General features: G+C 44.5%; 1 protein-coding gene across 1 annotated transcript in view; it reads left to right on the forward strand.

Annotated features, from left to right (window-relative positions):
- Positions 1–22,686, forward strand: part of LOXHD1 (lipoxygenase homology PLAT domains 1) — a gene marked incomplete at both ends in the record, with an annotated part of 189,042 nt that overhangs the window by 149,044 nt on the left and 17,312 nt on the right. The window contains 4 exons of the mRNA XM_083883544.1: positions 2,755–2,882; positions 6,788–6,905; positions 15,122–15,299; positions 21,136–21,321. Of these exons, the coding sequence (XP_083739670.1) occupies positions 2,755–2,882; positions 6,788–6,905; positions 15,122–15,299; positions 21,136–21,321 (610 nt within the window). The remainder of the gene's footprint in view (positions 1–2,754; positions 2,883–6,787; positions 6,906–15,121; positions 15,300–21,135; positions 21,322–22,686) is intronic.

Consider the following 22,686-nt stretch of genomic DNA (forward strand, 5'->3'; position numbering starts at 1 on the left):
TCATGACTGTTTAGAGCAGTGGTTAGTGAGGCTGGCTGGGTGCAGCCATGGCATGGATGGGAGGGCAGAGCAGCCTGTCCTCACCTTGTTACCCCCTGAATCACCTGGTACCTGTGGAATGGGAGCAGCTCCAAGGTGAAGGATTACTTCTAACTCATCAGATTGGAGCAGTGGAAGTATCTTAATGTTTTAATCCCTCCACGATGTGGCTACATACCAAATTTTCCTATAGGGGATAGGGAAATGAACAATTACTGGGAGTTGTTGAAACATGAAAACATTTGTAAGCCTCGTCTTTGGTGAGAATAACTGATGAAAGTTGAATCAGTGATGAATAAAACTCTATAGTATTTTCATTCAAATATATGAATTTTGAAGTAATATCTGCTATGCCATATTTCAAACAAGTGCAAATTGGAAAGCTGAGCTATGCTGATTTTGGATGGAAGGTTTGTAGCAGAAATAACAGTCTGGATGAATGTGACAATAACACTGTGTTTAAATACCTGTGTGGCAATTTAAAATCTCCATAGATGTGCTTCTATTTAGAGTCGGGTTACACTTTCTTAGTACATTTTTTTTTCTTTATGCTGCTCTTGATTCCCAAGCTAAGGATATTCTCCTGAAATCTTTCTTGCTCCCCAGACACCCAAAAAATTGATAACATTTTTAGCATTTGTGAAGGATTCACCAAATCAACACAGATTTCAGTGGTGGAATTGACCTAAGAGGGTATAAAGAAACCTTCCTCAGACTTAATACCAAGGTTAAAACCAATCTCATAAAAATGTCCCATCTGTCATTTAACCTGCTGGATGAGGTTTCCACTCTCCTATTGGTGAGCTGATGGCTTGCCCATAGATTGAAGTGAGTGTTAATGAAGGCTTATGTTCAGTCTTCCTTTAAAAGTACAATCCTGAATATTTATTTTCATAAGCACACCAAAAATAGATACATCTAACAACATTTTTTTTTTCCTGTGATGTCAGGCCAGAAACTTGATGGGAGATTTGAAGGAAATCTGGGGAGTTGCTTGGGACATGAAACCAGAAGTGAGCATTTCACTTTCTGATCAGTCTCCTTATTGAGGGAATTTGGGGCTGCTCCCTCCTAAATAGCTGTAGTTAGAAACTGAGTCTTACAGGAATTTTAGAGTTCAAAGACAACTTATATGTTTAGCATCATTGGGAGGATTAATACTTTTCTCTTTTATTTTTTTTTCTGCTTGGCTTTTGCACAGCCATATGTACCCATTTCAACTTAATTTTCTTCTTGGCTTGATATTCCCTCTTTTTGCTTTAAATTGAGTGCTTGCTTTTATTTGCTTTCCCATAGTTGGAGAAATTACTCAATGTCCACCACAGTAATTAGAAGCCTTCAGTGCATTGGTAAAAGAGTTTCTTCTCCTTCCTATAAAAAATAGGATGCATCGCTAAGATGTAAGATACATGTGGATGAATATGTGATCAACAGCTTACTCAGGTTCAAACAAATGTGAAAAAGAATTTTTTTATATTATGTTATTCCTTTGCACTGTTTATTTCTGTGGCAGCCAAAATTCAGGCCAACAAAACTAGCCTAGCAGTGCACTATTAGAAATGTGTTTCTGGGAGCTGTTTCTTGATATTCTTCCACATCTTAAAGAAGCCTTTTACCACAGCTATGATCTTGAAAGCATCTAAGTGGTCTAGAAGTCTTTAAACCCCTGACAGCCACTGGGACTTGCACATTTTTGACATGTTTATTCTGAGTCTTGTTGCTCCCATGTCAGGAGAAAAGAACAAAATTAGACTAGTAAGGTGAAAATTATAAAAAAACCCCACTTTTCACAAAGTGGCGTGCCTTCAGTGCACACAAGATCTGGAAGGACTCTGTAGCTGATGCAGCAGTGAGCATCCCCTTGGAGAGCAGGATAGCTGAATTTTTGTACCACAGGGAGTGTCCTGATGTACAAACCTCCACACCATGTTACTGGAATAAACATTGACCAGATAAACACTGTACTTTTGGGGAAAACATTTTGCAGCCAAGAAAAAGAAATAACTCTTCTTCTGTGAGACTCTTTTTTTTAAATTAGCAAGAGTTTGATGCAGTGCAGAGCTGGAGTGCTGGAGGTCACCAGGCAGTGACACTGGTAGCAGAGGGTTGGAGACCCAGCTATTGCTGTCATGGTTGTGATTCCTGTGAAGAAGCAGCTTAAAAAATCTTCATCACTGACATTGCAACAGGACAAGGGATAATGGGTTTAAAGGTTGAGGGAAAGTTGACTTGGATTAGAAAAAGGGAGAGATTTTGTACACTCAGGGTGATGAGGGCCTGTACAGTTTTCTCAGAGCAGCTGTGGCTGCCCCTGGATCCCTGGAATTGTCTAAGGAGAGGTTGGACAGGGCTTGGAGCACCTGGGATAGTGTAAAGTGTCCCTGCCCATGGCAGGGGGTGGAGCTGGATGAGCTTTAAAGGTTCCTTTCAACCCAATCCATTCAGTGTTTCTGTAATTCAGATACTGTCACAATAAAAGTGTCTCTTTCAAGGCTGAGCAGATCTGTGGAAAAGGTCACAAAAGTCCCGTAGCAAGTTTTGACGTCCAACTTTACCTCTGAAAACAGTGGTGTGGACAAGAACCAAGAAGCTGAGTTGTCTGAGCTTGTCTGCCAAGGAAGTAGATCACCAGGAAAATGTGTTGTTGCCCTGTTCAGGGTGGGTTAAGGACAGGTGTTTAAATGAAACATTCTGATTGTTTGTAATCCTCACCAGATCCTCTACGAGGTCACAGTTGTCACTGGGGACATCGAAAGTGGTGGGACCGATGCCAACATTTTCATGACTGTCTTTGGATCCAATGGGAACACTGAGGAGATGCTGCTGGAAAAAAATGGAGACAGGTACAGCAAATTTTGTCATTTTTGTTGGTTAGAAGCGGAGTGATGGCAGATTTTAGTGTCAAGTCAAGGAGCACTCAAGGCTTTGATCATGCTCCCGCTGAAACACAAACATTTACTCCCATTGACATTATAGATTCAGACTTGGCCTCCTGTGCTTCTGTCAGATTTTTAGCAAAGCAAAGGAGAGGAGAGCCAAAGAAACCACCCTTTGTCATTTGTGCAAGTTTTGCTTAACCTGATCCTTGGTGGCTTTGAGATTAATATCTTGAACAAAAGTATGAAGTCCTGCATTGTCTCCAAGTGAACACTGCCCAGAAGAGCACTGGGAAGTGGATGGGTGGTGGCAGAGAGTGCTGCATTGAATGCCCTGATTTTACTAAAAATGTGGAACCTCATGTTTTCTTCAGCAGAAACAACTAGCAAACACTCTAACCCTAACCTGATGCCAGCACTTCCATAAGCCAAAAAAACCCACACACACCACCACCCATCCACTTCCCAATGCTTTTTTGTTCCTTCCTAGCACCTTCCCTAGTACAGAAAGCTTCGACCTGCTCAAGAATGAACCACCTTTTAGTGGCATCATGCTTAAATTTAATTAATTGCCTAGCTCTGATCTTATTCAGCAAGGCGTCTACAGAGCATCAGAAGGGTAGGAGCTTTTTGACACACAGTTTGAGCTCAGTTTGCTGAGGGAAGGCTGCATAACTGAGGATAAGGTGCACCTTGCATAGAGGTGTTTGCTCAGGGAATGTTTTACTTGAAGCTGTTGTAGCAGAGTGGGTGTCTGGACAAACATAGCTGAGACTGAGAACTTCATGTGTCTAGTTAGTAACAAGCACGAGCCTTGTTTGTTTTGAAGAAAATGCAGCAAAGGTGCTGCCGACTAAAATATCTGTGAGAAACACAGCTGAGTCATGCAGAAAACCACAGGTTTTGGGGCTTGCTGCTCCCCATCATGGAAGGACATCCAACACATGGGGCAGTGCCCCTGGGTTACCAGTGACTGTGACCATCAGTGGCATCCTCTTGCAAGACCCTAGGCAAGCCCAAACTGGCCTGTCTTCCACTCATTTAATCCCAGCACTCAGTCCTAGTAGGAGGGAAAATGGACCACTGATGTTTGGATTCAGAAAGGAAGCATATTTCACATCAGGGCGTGTCAACCAAAAAACTCTAAAGGGGATCAAGTCATCTCCAGCCTCTCAGGAGCAGGGTTGAAATTTTTCTGCAACTGGAGCAAGCCATACCCCTAAGCTTTGCGTCCTCTAAAAACACATCCCATTTGTCTACATGGGTGGGATGGACAATCTCTGATACAAAAAAATGCAATACAGGAGAACAGAAAAGTCTCTGAGTTATTAGTTGCTTGGGATATCATCTGGCAGTAGAGGACCTGTGAAAGGTGTTGAAAAATCACTGGGGCTGTGTAACGAAGAGGAAGTGCAAGGCACAACTCTTATTATGTTAATATCCCCAGGATGCTGTGCTATTCTGCTGGCACATCTCTGCTAGCTGGAGGTGCTCCGTGTCACACCTCCAGCTGTACAGAGCTCTTGTCATCTCATTAGCACCCTCTGCAGAGGACATTCATGTCCCCAAATTCACATCCTGTCTGCTTCCACGCCACTGCCACCAGCCTTCATCCAGCTGTTAAAAGCACAGGCTTTCCTGGCTCTTTTCCCCGTGGAAATCTCTCCAGCCCTTGCAACCAGCAGAGCAGGGATGGGTGAGAGCTGCTGCAACCAAATGGTAAAAAGCACTTCATCTTTATTGGGGCCATCCAGTGCCAATTCACTCACAGCAGCTTAGTGCATTACGAAGAAATGTCTGTCTAACCTGCCACAGATTTAAGGCAATTTTCGCTACATTACACTTATTGCCAAGACCCCTGGGCAATGGAAATATTTATAAGGGCAGGCATGGGTAGGAAAGCTTAATGAAATCCTTTAGATAAATGGTTCAGTGTCCTGAAAAGGGAATAGCAGCAGTCGGCTTGTCTGGCTATTCCTTCCCTTCTCAGTTTTTTTTTCAGGTTTATGTTCATCTTCATATAAATTAGGGATAGCAAAGAGCTTCTGGGTCACCCAGTTTGTCACTTTGGCAATCACTTCCCTCTAGGACTTCCCTCTTGGAAGCAGCAGATGAGTATCAGTGTCACAAACTTCAAACAAGGTATTTGCTGAAGATAAAGAATGTTTTATTTTGCTAGCAGACATTTTAGCTTAGAGTTGCTCAGCCTGGAAAGCCTCAGAGTGAGAGAGTTCTAGGAAGCTTTGTAGGTAATAGTGATTGTAATAAAAACTGATCATAGGATCACAAGAAAATTCAGACTGGAAGGGTCGCACCTTTTTGTTAAATAGATGTGGAAATCAATCCAGTCCAGGGACAAAAGTACATTCTATTTCTCAGAGTGAGAGAGGCTGCCTCAGTATCTGGTACCACAGAAAGACAAATAAGAAGAAAAAGGGGTTTTTCAAAGAGCAAACATAACCCTTAATAACTAGAAATGGACTGGGACCAAAATGCCCTGTCTAAATGCCTCTGGGAGTGCAGAGGAAGCAATGCCTGGATGAAAACTGAGAGGCTTGAGCCAATCCTTATTACTAACATCTGCAGCTATGCATGCTCAGATAATGGTGTGAGTATAATCACATTCATCCTGCAGGGGGTAATCTGAACAGAGGTTGGTGAAGAAAATTATTTTTTTTTTCTCCACACATTCTGGCACTGCTATGGAGGCTCTGTGCACTGCCAGGAATGAGATATCATCATTATGGATTGTTTCTGTTATGGCAGTGCCCACATCTTGCAGGGCTCTTCCCAAACCTCTCAGCACATTCAGGTAATTCCCCTGCAAGGAAAACTTTGCATGAAGGAGAAACCTCAACAGCAGAGTGGTCACCATATGCTTGGTAGACACCCCTGGATTTAGCTGTCGTTCTCCTTAGCAAGGACTAGATTTCCAACTCCAAGACCACATCAGTTCTCCAGGTATTTGAGGGAGCAAACTGGAAGATCCACTTGTTTAGAACAGAATACTGAGCCTGAGGCAGCAGTTCCACTGAAGCAAGGCTTTCCTCCCAGCACCAGTGATGCCAGGAGGGAGGGAAGGTGCAGTCCCAGCCAATGTAATCTTCTTTGGGAAGCACATGTTGGCTGCTTTTTTTCCCTTCTCCTGCTTTCTGCTGATTGCTATGGATGAGCAGCTCCTGCACATCCCTGTGCCTGCACAAAGCAGCCACGCACCGGGGAAGGTCTTTCACGCAAGCTTACACAAAACCACCCCAGCTCTTACCAGAGGCAGAGACAGTCTGCAAATCCAAATCCCCCAATTTCATCAGGCTGGTTTTGTCTCCATTCTAACACAATTTGCCTGTGCTTGCTAAACTTGGGTGTTGGGCTTCAATCCCAGGGCTGCGTTCAGCTGAGCTGCAGCAGCTGCCTCTCTCCACAGCAGACACAAAGTTTTGTGCTGCACCTCAGGAGAAGGAGATGTGGCAAAAAATTATTTTGCCTTCTATCTGGAACAAGCCAAGGACAGGCAAGTGGGTAGAATGCCAGGAGGGAGGCGATGTGCAGAAGCCTGAATGTGAGTCCCTATTGTTCTGGTTACAAACAGAACGGCAGTGTATGCTACAGGCCGCCTGGAGCAGCTCCAGGTGGGCTGTGTTTCCCAGGGAAGGAGGAATCCCTGTCAGATCTGCACTGAGGTGTCTTGCCAACAGCACAGTAGCTGGCTGCTGCAGCGCAGGAAAGCTCAAGTCCAATAAAGAACACTCATAAACTTTAGATTTGAGGCTGTTGGCATGGCCAGGGCTGCGGCACAGGATGGAGACGCAGAGAGGCTGTAAAGGAGCAGGAAAAAAAAAACACCTCCTTGGTCTTCCTTCCAATCCCTGCAGGTTTGAGCGGGGCCAGGAGGACAGTTTCATCATGGAGATTGCTGATATTGCACCCCTGAGGAAGATGAGGATCCGGACAGACGGGAAGGGGACGCGCCCGCACTGGTTCATGGAAAGGGTAAAGCTCTTGGCATCACGGGTCTGCCACAGCCTGAGTGTCCTGGAGCCTCCCAGCCCCTGGAAAAGAGGAGAAAGGCACAGAGGGACTGAGTTTTTATTAATTTTCTACTTTTTTTTTTCTGTTTGGTTTCTCATGTTTTTTCCCTGCAGGAATTGAGCCAAGCAAGAAGAGAGCAGAGGGAAAAGCTGTGTTTTAAGAGCTTTTTTTTTATTTTTGTGGTGGAATCGCCATGTCTGGAAGCATTCAAAAGGCTTGTGGGTGTGGCACATTTGTGGGCTGTGGTTTAGCCATGGTCACTGTGGTTTTGGGTTAATGGATGGACATGATCATATTGGGCATCTTTTCCAACCTAAATGGTGCTGTGGTTTCACCACGAATTCTGTGTTAGATCTCACTCTCCTCTGGACAAGCCTTGGTTTGCCACCAGGGCACCTGGAATATTTTCTGGTTCCCTGGGTTGTACCCTCAGCCCCTGCAGATCTCTGCCATATGGGAATCTGAATCCCTGGAGGGGAGGGTGGATGTTTTTCTGCCAGACAGAGACACATTGGAATGGGTGGGACATTTCCAAATAATCCATCCATTCAGCTAGGTCATTCTATTTCTCCTCTTTCCTTCTCTTCTAGCACACATATTTATTTCTTTTCTTGTCCATACAAGTAAGGTGTCATTTTTATCTTGCATTTTGAATGGAGCATGCAAATTGATGGTACTTTTCCCTGATGTCCTACCTTGCACTATAGTACAGTGCTTGCCTTTATCTTTGCTGCCAAACCACCAGCTCCTTGTAAGGATCACCTCTGTCTGGGCAGTCAAAAGCAGTTTGCTTTTCGTGAGTCCCTGTAGTTATATTTCTAAGACAGAGGGGGAATGATGTGCTGATTGCAGACCATCAGAAGTCATTAATGGAGAAACACATCTCTGCCATTTTCCTTTACCATGCTTTTCCTGAAGTTGACATCCTGATGGATTTCTGTATCTTGATCTTTTTATGAGAACAGTTTAGGACCTAGTAGTTTAACCATGGTCAGAGGGAATTTTCCTTTTTCCTGCCATTTTCCTTTACCATGCTTTTCCTGGAGTTGACATCCTGCAAGATGCAGAAATCCTGGATTTCTGTGTCTTGACCCTTTTATGAGAACAATTTAGGACCTAGTAGTTTAACCATGGTCAGAGGGAGAACACTGCATGTTTTTTAAATTGGATTCTTCACCCTTTTTGACTAATTTACAGCAGTCTTTTTCACATAGATAATGTGTTTCTAAACACTGATCCTACATAGCCACCAGTTTTCAGTGAAATGATGGACTCCTCTTCACTGTCAGAAGAATTTCTGTGCTGCAGTACCATTTTTGCTTCAACATTTCCTCTTCTAAATTTTTTTCTCAGCAGCTGGGAAAGGAGAGGAACTGAAAGAGGGGTAATTCAGGCTGGATATCAGGAATAAATTATTTACTGTGAGGGTGGCAGAATACTGGCAAAGGTTGCCCAGGGACACTGTGGCTGCCAGAATTGTCCAAGGCCAGGTTGGATGAGGCTTGGAGCAACCTGGGATAGTGGAAGGCATCGCTGCCCATGGCAGTGGGTGGGACTGGATGAGTTTTAAAGTCCCTTCCAACCCTTAACATTCTATGATTTTATGATGATGCTTCTGCAACTCCTCAAAGGATTAGACCTCCAGCACATATCTTTAGAACTGATGCCACAGATGCACAGTTTTTCTCTCTGTGCCTGAGGAATAACTCGATCTCGTTGTCTGATTTGATTCAGATGTCTTGGTCAAATCCCCTTTGTAATTTCTCACATGCTTTCCCCTGAGTTTTATAAATCATATTCATATAAAATGAAATCAAATAAAGCTCATTCATCCAGAGGCATTCCAGGTCCTGCAGCCATGAATCAGCAGCAGCATAAAGGCAAGGGATGGCTGCATCTTTAGCTGTGTCTTCCCACCTTCCTGTTGCCTTGTTTGTCCAGGCATTCCAAACCCTCATCCTGCTGGACTGTTTTACCAAAAGCAAAGATTCCCCAGGGAAGTGGGCTCATTTAGATCTATCCAGCAGGCTTATAACCCCCTTCCAGCCCTACAGAAGTCACAGGTGGACCATGCAACAAGAGCAGGTCTTGAGAACAGACTTAAGAGGGGGCTTGTAAAAGTGAGGAAGTGCAACTTTTTACATGAGCAGATAGTGACAAAATGAGGGGCAATGGTTTTACACTGAAAAAGAAGAGATTTAGATTAAGCATTAGAAAGAAACTCTTGGTTGAGAGGGTGGCGAGGCCCTGGCACAGGTACCCCAAAGAAACTGGGGCTGCCCCTGGATCTCTGGAAGTGTCCAAGGCCAAGTTGGACTTTGGGTCTTGGAGCAATCTGGGATAGTGAGAGGTGTCCCTGCCTATGTCAGGGAGTTGAAATGGAAGGTCCTTAAGGTTTCTTCCAACCCAAACAATTCTTTTATAATTCTATAGCTTTAGAAGCCTATGGAAATTATGCCTATGGTTTCTATTTTTTTCTTAGATAAACAGATCACAGAGGATTTTTTAACTCCAGTGTTACGTAGAGTACTGTATTTATTGGTTTTCCTTCCCACCTTCCCTGCAAAGGTAAACACAGCATTTGCATTCCCAGGCAGAGGGTGGCTTACAGAAGCATTCTGGAAGAGGGGAGGAAGGATTTTTGTTCTCTGATTTGTATTCCAGCCTTAAAAACTTACGTAGCCTGGTGTGACATGAAAACTGATCGGAGCCCATTTCCATTTCTGTCAAAAGTGCATATTAAGACTGCATAATGAAATACTTGTGGGGGTAGTGCTAAACTCTCAGACAGATGGTTCACAGTTAGTGCTAACTAGCACAGTGAAATGAGAAGCTAGATTAAGCCATCAACCCCGTAATTAACCATTTGTTGCTCCATTTATCTACATGATATTCTCAGTTTTCTTGTTCTATTAAACTAACAATAAATGATCTTTTTAATTCTCTTTGGTCTTTTGGTAAACTGTTGCTAGCCATAATTTATACTGCTTTTAGTTCACCAGATATAGAAATGCATAAATACCAATTAAAATGCATGAATTATCAATGATTCTGTACACAGCCAAAAGATTCAATTTACAAGCAAGCAAGTAGTCATATTTTTTTTTCTGTCTACATAAAATACACTAAAATTTCATTCAGAATCTCAGCGAAGTAATGAACTTGGTGCTGAAAATTCAAACTGCACCACGGAGTAGCAATAATGGTAGTACCTAAACCTCTAGAGGGAACAAAATTTGATAAGTAATGTTTTGTGACAAAATGAACATTATTGATCATTACTATGCCCCAAAAGGCATCATGAATGTTCTCCAAAGCTGAGCAATGCCTTCTGATCACACCGCTGCTGGGAGGGACAGAGAATGGGGATCTTTTGCACTGATCTAATGCTGAATCTCATGTTCTTCCACATCAAGCTACCATGACACTGCTCTGTGTTTCTGAAAAAACAAGGAACAAAATCATAGAATCCCAGAATGGTTTGGTTGGAGACGACCTTAAAGTTCATCCCATTCCAATCCTCTGCCATGGGCAGGGACACTTTCCCCTGTTGCAGGTTGCTCCAAGCCTCATATCCAACCTGGCCTCAGACACTTCCAGGGATCCAGGGGCAGCCACAGCCTCCCTGGGCATCCTGTGCCAGGGCCTCCTCAGCATAATTTTTTTTTTTACTCTAATTAGGAAAGTTATCTAAATGCATGCTTTGGAAACCTCTTCCTGGGATAGCTGCTTTCTCAGTCCCTGTGATGATTTCACCTGCTGCCCAGTGTCTTAGCTATGAAGTTGAAAAGCTAGTAACAAGAAGAGATGAAAGCTCAGTGAAATAGCAGGAATTATGAGACTGTTGAATTCTGCAGAGTTGCTTCCCTCAGAATTTTAATGTTACTTTGTGCTGTCAAAGCCAGACAGATAAGAAGCTGCCTTAATGAAGCACTAATTGCATTGCATTCAAACGTCACGAATAATCCTGCATGTGGGACTCGGTCTTTATTCAGTCCTTTCTCCTTTGTATAAAGGAGATTAAGAGAATTTGAGAATTATTATTGAGAATTGAGAATTATATAGCTGAAGCTGACTTTTATTCTTTGCAAAAGAGTGAAGTCTTTGTTTTACAGTCAGAAGTTCCTGGGTTTAAGTGAGGAATAGTGACATGCAACAGAAGCATAAAATCCTGTGTTTGAGCCTTTAAAGGTGAATGCCAGGAGCTGTGTATTTTGGTGTCAGCAGAGTGGGAGACCCTGTGGAGCATGTTTTACATGACATCTGGAAAAAGGCTGGGTAGGGGCAAATCAAATAATCGGACATGTCAAACCTTTCCATTGCAGGAGACAGTGTGCAATTAATTTCAAATTGTTGGTTTAATGTTCCTGTCAACTACTGTATTTGCTCAGCTACAAAGCAAATTATGGATGTGTTATTCATACACACTTCTGCCACTTTCTTTTCATGGCTTATTGGTGTTCTAGAGCCCAGTTAAGCTCCTTGCATAATTATCAAGAAAGTTTGAGCTGAAAAACCCACTGGATGCCCACAGTAAATTCTAGGTATCCTAAAAAATAGCTGGGGTGCAATGCAAAGTAGTGGCCTCATTGCCAAGCAGTAGCTAGTTTTACTGAGAGGAGCAGGCAGAAATTAAATATAGTCTCAGCTCACTGAAATGGCTTTCTTGACCCTCATAATTGAAACCAAAATCCTGCATCATCCTCTGTGTGTGTAACACCCACAAACATCTCCTTGCAGGATGGGATTGATTTTCTGCTATTTCAGTCACTGAAAAAGGCTACATTCAGCTTTCATCCCCTCCAACAAACTATTCAGGCCCCTTCTGTGGTCATGAGACAAGCAGACCTGAGAGAGGGGGTGATGCCTCGGGAAGATCCTTGTCTACCTCCAGTTCAGGTGGGATGTGGGACTTCCCTGGGGATACCCAGGCCACACCATGGACCTCATGATGTGCTTGGGCTGGATGACCACAATTTAGGGGGTTCATGCTGGGTAAGTGAGAGGCAATGTGCCCACACTGTGACCCAGAGGTCAGCCTGACACTGCTGCTGCCTCTGTGTCCCTTGCTGTGACCATAGAATCGTATTTTGGGTTGGAAATTACATTTAAAGATTGTCTTGTTCCACCCCCTGCCATGGGCAGGGACACCTTCCACTAGACCAGGGTGTTCCAAGCCCTGTTCAGCCTGGCCTTGGACACTGCCAGGGATCCAGGGGCAGCCACAGCTGCTCTGGGCACCCTGTGCCAGGGCCTCCCCACCCTCACAGCCACCAATTCCTGCCCCAAATCCCATCTTCCTGCCTTCCCTGTGTCCTGTCCTTCCATGCCTTGTCCCCAGTGCCTGTGCAGCTCTCCTGGAGCCCCTTGAGGCCCTGGCAGGGGCTGTGAGCTCTGCCTGGAGCCTTCTCTTGTGCAGGTGAAGAGCCCCAGGTGTCCCAGGCTGGCTCCAGAGCAGAGGGGCTCCAGCCCTGGCAGCATCTCCGTGGCCTCCTCTGGCCTGGCTGCAGCAGCTCCACGTCCTTGTGCTGTTGGAGGCAGGGCTGGGGCAGCTCTGCAGGTGGGCTCTGACCTGAGCACAGGGGCACAGGGGCACAATCCCCCTCCTGTCCTGCTGCCCACGCTGGGGATCAGCCCAAGATTCAGGTGGGTTTCTGGGCTGACATCCCTTGGGCAAAAATCACTCAAAATGAATTTCTTTCCCCTCTCTGCCCCTTCTTGGCACCACCCCAGAACAAGATACCAGGGGCAGGACTCTGTTTCTGTCCTCAGCTTGCAGTGAGCTGCACACAGATGCAATCACACATCCTGGGTGAGGGGCTGAGGATGGAAAAAGCTGGCATTTTGCTGCAGCAGCTTTGGTAGCCAGGCTTTCTTTCTCAGGCAGCATCTGGAACTCTGAGCATGGGCTGGGTCTTTGTGAGAGGCCTGACCTCTGTGTCTGTGAGTGCTCTCCAGCTGACAACTCCTGATCTGCTTCTATTCCCACTGCTTCCCTGACAATTCCCTGGAAGCTTTGCTCAGGACATTTTGCTACTAACAGTGTCACTGTCATTCCCAAGCAGGGCAGAGGTACTGCTGGCTGAACCTTTTCCATAAATTAGATAGATAGATTAGATAGAGTAGCATAGAATAGTTTTAATGCACTGGGGTGGGGAGGAAAAAATACATTTTCAGTCATTATCACTCACAGTCCAATTTTGCAATGAAAACTTTCTGGGTTGGACTCCTAAGAGGATGCAGGCATGGTTCACACATCCTTGAGAGAGGACACTTTTGTGCCCCAGCTGAAAGGCCACCAGCTGTGTTGGGGGAGACCTGATTCCTGCTTGGTTCAAAGCAAGGGTCTGATTCAATATCTCTTGACTCACAGAACAGTTTTTTCGACCACAAAGTAATAGTGTCACTGGCTATGAATAAGCAGCTTTTTAGAAAAGTGGGACATCTTCTACAGCCAAAAATGTCCTGTCCCCCTGGGACAGGGGGGTTAAAGTGCTGTGTTACTGATACCTCTTTATCACCAGGCAGACTGAAAACCCCAGATGAGTGTTCTACCCACAGAACCATTCAATGCACAAACACCATGGCTTACTGCTCATCTTCAGTGTATCTACTGCCCTCTTTAATACAATATTTTATAACCTGGAGCAGGTTTTGAACTGCTCAAGACTGCAGCAAGGCTTGGCTGAGGTCAACAGAAGGCCATGGGCTGGGACACATTTTGAAGACAGAATTTGAGCACATTTTGTCTCAAGATAAATTTTCCTGGGTTATTTTTTCTTAGGCTGATAAATGGGCATGCAGTGGAAAGGCACTGAGGTAGTCAAGGGGCTACCGGAAGCATGTGGCACACTAGGAAAAGCTGAGGAAAATAGAGTTTTTAACAAGAAAAGGCTGGGAGGGAATCCAATCACAGTCTTCTGTTGCTTGAAAGGAGGTTACAGAAACCATTGATCCAGACTTTTCTCAGAGGTGGACAGCAAAAAGTCATGAGGCAATGGACATGAGTTGCACTGAGGAAAATCCTGATCACATACATAGACTAAAATCTTCCCAATGAGAGTGGTGCAGTCCTGGGATGAGGACTCAGAGTGTCTGGGGAATCTACGCCCTTGAAGAATTTCACAGCTCAGTTGGACATGGCTTTGCATGGCACGTGGAGCTCCAGACATCCTTTTTAATATAACATTCCCCACCACTCCTGATTCATTCCTCCCTCATACTATGCCATGCTTCTCTGACACATCTGGGCTCATATTTCCATGGCTTTTGCAGAGGCAGTGTGTTCTGGTGCACTGCTGCACACAGGTGCAGTCTGTGTTTGTGTTGGATGGTAACACAAATGGCAATTTACAGCACTGTCTCATCCCTTCCCTCCAGCTCCCCCAGTTTATTGAGAACTTACTGCTAGGTTTTTGCTCTAGGCAGGTGTAATGCTTTCCTCCCATTTTACTGATGCTCCACTGAGCCCACACACAACAAGAGACATAAAGGTGGGTATTTTATTAGTCATTTGTTGGAGTAACTTGTTGAGTTGCTCTGAATTCATTCCCATTCTGTTCTTATCACCACAGCATCTGAGCTGCTTCCATGACACGTTAGATAGTGTGACTAATATCTGTTGCATACTGTTTGTTCTGTCACCTTTTCCCAGAGGGAGAAGTGTGTGAAATATTAAGTTTTTGCTGGCCTAATTTTATCTTGTGCCTTGTTTTAACTTGTTTGGGCTTGTGTCTCTCTACAATGATTTCTGCTTGTTCCCGCACAGGAGGCAGGCAAAAGAAAGATGCTGAGTGCTTTGAGGAGATGTAGTGAAGTTTTTAATAACTCTGTTGTTTCTTTGGAGTGAATCCCATGCTGGCTCACAGGAGAGGTCTGACTCTCTTAGACATGAGCTTCATCCACAACTTGGGTCAGAGGAGCAAATTTCTCCCTTTGGAGAAATATGGTTGGAAAAGCATAATAATACTGTGGTCACCATTTCTCAGGACAAAACACCACAGCAAATACTGTCCAAAGGAGAGAGCTGCATTTATCCCAGGAGAGTTCAGCAAGGGCTTTGGAGCTATGGCCAAGATCTCCCCATGTCCTGTCAGATCATAGATTTCATAAGTTTAACATTTGGCCTCACTCAAATGGTAAGTAAATTTTTTTCACCTCATTTTGGCTCTTCACAGATCACCCTGAAGAATCTTACTAATCAAGAAGTGGCCACATTTACCTATGGGGATTGGCTGTCCAAGCTGAAAAATGCCAACGGAAGCCTGGTGTGTGAGATGCCAGCTGTCATAAATGAGGAGCAGATGATGGAGGACACCACGTACACTCTTCAGGTTAAAACCAGCGACATTGGAGGTTGGTCCTTGACAGATATTTTATGAATTTTCTAATATGAAGTTTGTTTTTTAACAATGGGAAAAAAAAAAAGCCTCTGCTTCATTTGAAATTACATTTGAAAAAAAACATATTTTAGCTGGAATACAACTGTTTTGGCTGGATATTCACCATGGCAGTGTCTAAGAGACTCATTCTCATCTGAGCTCTGGGAAGAACATATTTAGACACAAAGCCCAGGTCTGACTGCTCTGTGATTCCTCTGAAGGCATCCTGACAGAAACTATTACCAGACCACGCTGCAGAGGTCAGCAGCCACATTTTTCTTTTTTTTGGTCAGGTCCATCCATGTAGGGTGGTCAGAGCTGGTGTGCTTCAGGTTTTCAGTCAGAACTGTCTGCCTGCTGTCTAAAGCAGACAGCAATAATTCACCCACCTTTTCAAAGTGTTTTGAGACCATTTATCTCAGGCTGTGAAAACAAATATTCCTAAATGCACACCAGATAAAAGAGGTGGAACAGACTAGGCAGAAAGAGCTTCAAGAGCCAAGAAAAGTGGTTTCAGTGCCATTTCCTGGGATCACTGCCTCTTTTCAGGGGAAATTTTGTCAGGCTGCTGGATGAAATCTGCTGCCCCATACAAGGTGAATTGTGCCTAGATGGGGCAAGCCAGACATTGCCTTGAAGACACCTTGTTTCAAAAGTTGTTCCTCAAGTGAGATTCTGTCACACCAGTGCACATAACCAACTCCTGACCTCAAAATATCTTTTCTTTATTTCCTTTTTTTTTTTTTTTTTTTTTTTCCTGGTTTTATCAGCAGTAATTTATGCAGCTTCTAAGGTTTGATCTAAGAACATCAAAATTTCTCTGGCAGAGCATCTTCCTGCCACTTCACCACTTCTTATCTATCTTCTCTGCCAGCTACTTGTCTGAAAAACAAGTAGTGAAATACAAAAAAAACCCCAAAAAACAAAAGAGACAGAGAGAAAAGATTTGTTTAAGTATCTAACCATCCATCTAATATAATGGTAGATCTTTCTGTGACCTTTTTTTTTTGTGAAAACCAGCCCTAACTCACGGAGGTGATGGAAATAGAAATGAGAAGGAGAATAGAAAATGACAGCAGCAGCAGACAGATCTGCCCTTCCCATTGAATGAAGGATGACGGGTATTAATGAAGAAACATTTTATTTCATTATGAACTGCGACAACCAGTAGGAAAGAGCAGATTACTGAGAGGTTTCAGAGGATCTGTTTGTGATTAGATCACACAGCTCACTGACATAATGCTGAACTTTATCCAGCTTATCTAAAGCAGGTGCAAGTCATGAACCATCTCCCCTCTTTGATCATTATGTATTCCACAATTACTCCTGGCTGGACCAATTCAGGAAGAAAGACATTTTATCCTTGGTGATGTTTAAACGTGTTATATCATCTCCTGCCACACTGACATTGTCGAGGAGCAATACTGCACAAGGACTGGAATCAAATGTGTTTATTTCTAGGTATAAAGTTTTTTCTTGGCAATGGCTTTCAACTTTTCAGCTGGGAAAAAAAAAAGGGGAAAAAAAAAAGGCGGCAGTTAAAATAATCTCACCTATTTGCCACTCTCTGAAAAAATTTATTTCTGGTTTTAGTTCCTCCTAGTCTAAATTGTCTCTGGTCAATTCATCTGGGAGAGAAGTCTCCATCAGTGGTCTGGATAATTCTCCTGAGGATCTCTGCCTCTTGAGTTTTTCTTCATCAGATTCAGACAGCAACATCATGATTAAGTCAGGTTAGATAGCTAAAGTTAGGGAAAGTGACTCCCACAAAGAAGATTCTGCAGCAAATTAGGAAGCATAAGATATTTCCTCCCCACCACACACACGTTTAACAACAGCATTGTTTTACATTTTCCTCAAAGAAACCTTAAAGTCACAGTTTGTCTTTTGCAAAGTCACTCTACTCCTGCGAAAATATAACCTACAGAGTTTGCAACAGGGAACAACTCTGTTCCTGCAAAGATCCAATCACCTCTTTTCCACCACCAGCAGTACCTCAGATGGCTCTCAGATTACACAGATAAGAAGAGGTTGTTAGGGCATAAACCTCCCAAGTCAGATGGGTAATCTTTGGTTAAAATCAAGGTCTTGATCTCAGATGTAAAGCACAATCTGGTTTTCTTCAAGGCAAAACCCACAGGCATAGTTGCAATAGAGCCAGGCCACCTGATGGCTCTTTCTGAGGCACGAAAATGTCCTTTGGCTGGTTAATTTTTACTTCCTCTATGCAGGCATCATATACATGTTAATGCAGTAAAGATGGAGAGTGAATAAATACTGCTTTCTCATTTTCCAAGCATTAATGAAGCAGAAGGTTCTTATCTCTGCTGTTATAAGATTAATTAGGATGTTGTCAACTCAGTTCCAACCTACAAATTACATAATTTAGGACAGTTGGGGTCAGTTCCTAGTGCCTTATATAGGTCTTTCTTATTTCAAAAGAAGGACATTCTTTGGCCTCAGAAGGCTCTGACTCAAGCCCAGAGTTTGTTTAAAAATGAAGCATCTGCTCAGTAAGAATCACATAATCATAGAGATTTCTGTTGAAAGGGTCCTCTGGAGGTTATTTCACCAATTTTCCTGCTCCAAGGGCTGTTCCCAGCATCAGGCCAAGCCAGCTAAGAGTGCCCAGACAACTCCAGGAATGGTGATGGCACCACTTCCCCAGGCATCTGCACCCAGACCTGCACCATATCACTAAGAAATTGGTTTTATTCCTTCTTTCCCAGCCTGAACCTCCCCAGCAGCTTATGGCTGAGGCTTTTTGGGGTGTGATGTGGCACAGTGCATGGCCCTGCCATCATTGCCACTGTCCCCGCACGTGGGGCCCTTGTGCACCTGCCCCAGCTCCTCTCAGGGCTTCTCCTCACAGTGCTGTGTCCCAGCTCTTGTCCACCTTAGTAGCCACCCTCTGAGCTCTTCTCAGTGTCTTGATGCAGCCTAGGAATTCAAACTGGTACTCTGCACCAAACAATTCCTGCTGGTTTCCACAGGAAACTTTCTGCTGGCTTGGATCCGATCAGGATATGAATGGTACTGCTCTAAACTTTTGATGCCTTGGGAAGGCTGACCTGAAACAGAGACTGGACAGAGCTAGAGAATAAAGTAGGTGTTTATTGAAAGGTCTTTAGGATACACCTTGGACAGGACAAGGCCTGACCAGGGCTACACCCAAGGTGGACTGAGAATGGCCAGAAAAATGCCTGACTGGTCATGAGGTCTCACACTTTTGTAAGTTTTGGTCCATTTGGATATTGGGGTTTAATTTTCCAATTACAGCCTCAGGATGTGAGGTCCCATCCTTTTTGTTCCTCCCCTCAGCCCACCCTTGTTTGTGCTTTTGGGCCTGAAAGTTGTCCTCCTTGTTCTTGGTCTTCAGCAGGAAAAGGATTTGTTTTGTCTCCCTACTCTGTGAAGAGCTGACCAGCACTTAATGTGAGGCTCAGAACTGCACCCCTGAGCAGCACAGAATATGAAATACATGAAAGCTAAAACTCAAGGCATCATTTCCCCCTTTTAGAGTCATCTTCAACTTCCCAGCATGTGCAAGGTTTATTCCAACTCAGACAGGGGACTTGGCATTTCTCCTTTCTGAATTCCATTGGGTTTTTTTCCTTGCCCAGTCTTCCATTTTCTCAAGGTCCCTCTGGGTTGGAATTCTGGCATTCAGCATGCCAGTTGCTCACACAAATCTACTCTTAGCTGGAAATCTGCTGAGGAAACACTGCCATTGTTTAGGGTATTGATGATGAAGTTCAGCTCAGTTTTGCAGATCCCAGTATCAATCCATGAGCTATTGCACTCATTGCCAGCTAAGGCTGGTGCAACCACAGCACCTTCATCTCTTCATTTGTCAAGTTTTTTTTACAGTTCCTAAATGTACCTGACAGTTTCCTGGAACTGGCAACAACAACAGCAACAACAAAAAATATCAGAGACCCAAATAAATGAAATGTACATTGATTTAACGTTTCTGTTTTTTACTTTCTCATCTCCTGCTAATTGCTTCTGAGGGAAATGTCACAGCATGAGACCTTCATAAGCTTCTTCCTGCAGGGACAGTTTTGCTAAGAAACAGTTGGTTCTGTGCTTTTTGAGACCTGGCATTAATTAGGAGCTTGCTCCTTGCAAGGAAATGGACTTCAGTTTGCTTTGTTCCTCACTTCAGCAAGCTCTGGGGTCATAAAAAGTGCTGCCAGATGAACTGCCTGGATCCCTGATGCTTTCTCTTCCTACTTAAACCCTTCTCAGGGAACTGTTGAAAATTAGCCCCAATTTAACTTGGGCAGCTCTCACATGGACACTGCAGGTTGCTTTGCCTTTCCTTTATATTCCTCTTTTTCTCCTCTTTTTTTCTTCTAGCAATTTCATTTTCCAGCCCTTCCATAAGAACAGTCATGATTTCATCCTCACTTCTGTATTCCAGTAATAGTCCTGTGGAAGTGGAACATTTCTCCAGAAGTTTACAGTCCCCCTGAATTTGCCTCTGCCTTGTGTTTGAATGGAGCTGTGGGGAATACTGTCTGTGTGGCTCAAAGTGGATTTGTGACACTCTTGTGTAAGAAAGGGCCTGGCAGGAGGTGAGACTTTCAAAGCTGGGCTGTCCAAACGAGGGCAGCAGATTCTGACTTCCTTTGTGAGGCAGATTTGAGCTTGATGGTCTCGTTTTCCTTTTCCAAAATTTAAGGGCCTTTGTTCTGACACAGCAATGCCTGTCTGCCCATGTGTGATCTTATTTCTCTCCATGAGTATGCCTTTATATTATGGCATCAAAATTAAAATGCAATAGTTTTGGTTGGGCTGTACATAGTGCCAGGTGAAAATGTAACACTTGCAGCTAAATTGTAAGGTCACTGCAGGTGGTGGTTTGGCCTTGAACTCCCCAAAAGTCAGGAAAACAGCATGGCTGGTTTTTTTGGAAAAATGTGGACGGTAGAGGACAAGTAGCACTCAATATCAGGTAATAAAGATCATCTTGGAAATTTTTTAATTTCCTAAAGATACACAGTGAGAAGGTGGAAGTTGGTAAGAAGTTGCATGAGAAACTGGGACTTTTCCCATCAATTGCTGCAGGGACAATATTTTGGGAAAGAGCAATATAGAAGGTGAAATCTGTTGGGTGTTGAGAGAAATGAGCCATGGGGTGCTGCAGTGGCTTGGCTGATGATCTGTAGGTAGATCTGAAATCCCTGTGCCATCAAACACGGGGAGAGCAGGAGGAGACAGACCCCAGCTGAAGGACCCTGAGTGCCATAATTGCTTGGAGAAGGTTGTGGGACTGCAGGAGGGAATGACTGAGTGCTGAAATGGGACTGACTGTGCTTCCGTGGAACAACACTTTGTGGCTAGAAAAGTTATAAAGTATGTTCTTTAACACTCCTTAGTAGATTCTGCTGGATTCTGTTGGGTAAGTCACTTTACTTCCCAAGCTACCTGGATTAATGGGACTTAATACAATGACATCCTCTGCAGAGAGTTGTCATGGACAGTCCTCCATCAGGAACAGAAATTTCTGCTTCCTATGAGCATCACCATCATCAATCTGCCACCACCATGGTCACCACACCTCAAGTGCCAGGGCAAAGCATCCAGCTGTATTTGTGGGATGAAGTGGGGGAGCTGGTTGTCCTCCCTGCAGGATCCTGCATGAATCCACTGAAATGTCTTGGTGATGCCCAGAGAAACACGAGCCTCCCTGCAGTCTCTTCCAGCCTGCCTTTGCTGCCTCCCCATGGAACTGGGGATTGGGGGACAGCAAAAGGTGTCAGGGTAACTAACCCATGGGATTTTTCTCTGCTCTCTCCTTCCAGGAGCAGGCACTGATGCCAACGTGTCCTTGATCCTGTTTGGGGAGTATGGAGACAGCGGTACCCTGCCTCTGAAGGAGTCCAACAAGTCCAACAAGTTTGAGAGGAACCAGATGGATGAATTCAGCTTCTCTGAAATGCTCAGCCTGGGAGACCTCTGCAAAGTGCGGATCTGGCATGACAACAAAGGTCAGGGCAGTGACAGGGGTGGTGGGAGAGTTCGGGATGTTTCCACTTGAGGAAACACACAGAAACAAGGCAGGCTTGAGGGCAGTGTCCCCAGCTCTGCTTCAGGCTGGGAAAATCACCTCGATTTTACACAGATCCTGTGTCCCAGCTTCCCTGCCTTCATGCAGGTGACCCTCTCCCTGGCTGCTGCTGCAGCAGGTCCTCAGCCTCAGTCTGAGCTTGCAGCTACCTCTGCAGAACCAGGGATCCCACACTCAACTCCCCCAGAGCAAAGCCACCCAGCCTGCTGTCCCAACACTCTGACTCCATCCACAAAACACCTTTCAACACCTCAAACAGGCCAGCATGGCACTCCCAGAGCAATTTAATGTTCTCAGCCTGACACTGACACAGTGAAATGCAGCCTGGCATGACACAGCGAGCCTTAGAAGACAGGAATAAAAATCTGTGTCTGGCTTTATTAAGATCACTGCATCAGCCAGTGAGCACACAGCATGCTGCTAAGGGAGGTTCTGACATTTCCCTGCTGCTGGACACCCTGGCTGGTGTCACGAGCAGCAGAGCAGAGCTCGGTATGACTGTCATCGTCATTTGTGTTGTCATTCAGGCACCAAGAGGTGTCTTGTAACAAGTGCATCACTAGCACTGCTGTGGTGACATCCCATCCCATCCTAAATTCATGTAAAAGAGATGATGCTGCACTAGCAATGGCTAACTCACTAGTGGCCAGCCCAGAGGTGAAGCCCCAGAGCTCCCACAGGCTCACCTGAGTCACTGAATAAAGTAATATTTATCACAGTCTGGGGAGGAATGTCAGTGGGACTACCCAGTCATTACCTGGTGGTACTGAGGCAGCTGGTTCATGGCCAGGATGGGTTTCATGCCAGTGTGGACGTGACATGGCCACCACCCCCTCAACTACTCCAAGATGTGGCAGATGGGGAAGGCTGCATGTCGTGCTCTGTTAATAAAAGATGCTATCTCTGGATTAGACTTTCCCGCTGGAAAGTCTTGGAGAGAGAGAAAAAAACTCATCTAATTGTAGCCTCTGTCTGCTGTGAAATATGGGAGATACATCTACCTAACATGATTGTTTATTCCCAGACACTGCAAGCTCTGAGCTCATATTTATCACTCCCATAACACAGCACAATTTAGTTGATTAAACTCTGTAATATCATGTTATATAGCTGGTGCTGAATGCAGTAAGGGAGCTGCTTTCACCTGATTACTTTGCCAAAACACTAATTCCTTAGATCTGCAGTTAAGATGTAGATATGGAAAGGGCTATTGAATGAGAGTTTTAGCTCAATAAACAGGCTTGTTGGCAGTTCCAAGAGTGGTTCAGAACATCCCTCTGACAGC

This window comes from Zosterops lateralis, assembly GCF_965231275.1.
Source record: "Zosterops lateralis genome assembly, chromosome: Z".
Classification (NCBI taxonomy): domain Eukaryota; kingdom Metazoa; phylum Chordata; class Aves; order Passeriformes; family Zosteropidae; genus Zosterops; species Zosterops lateralis.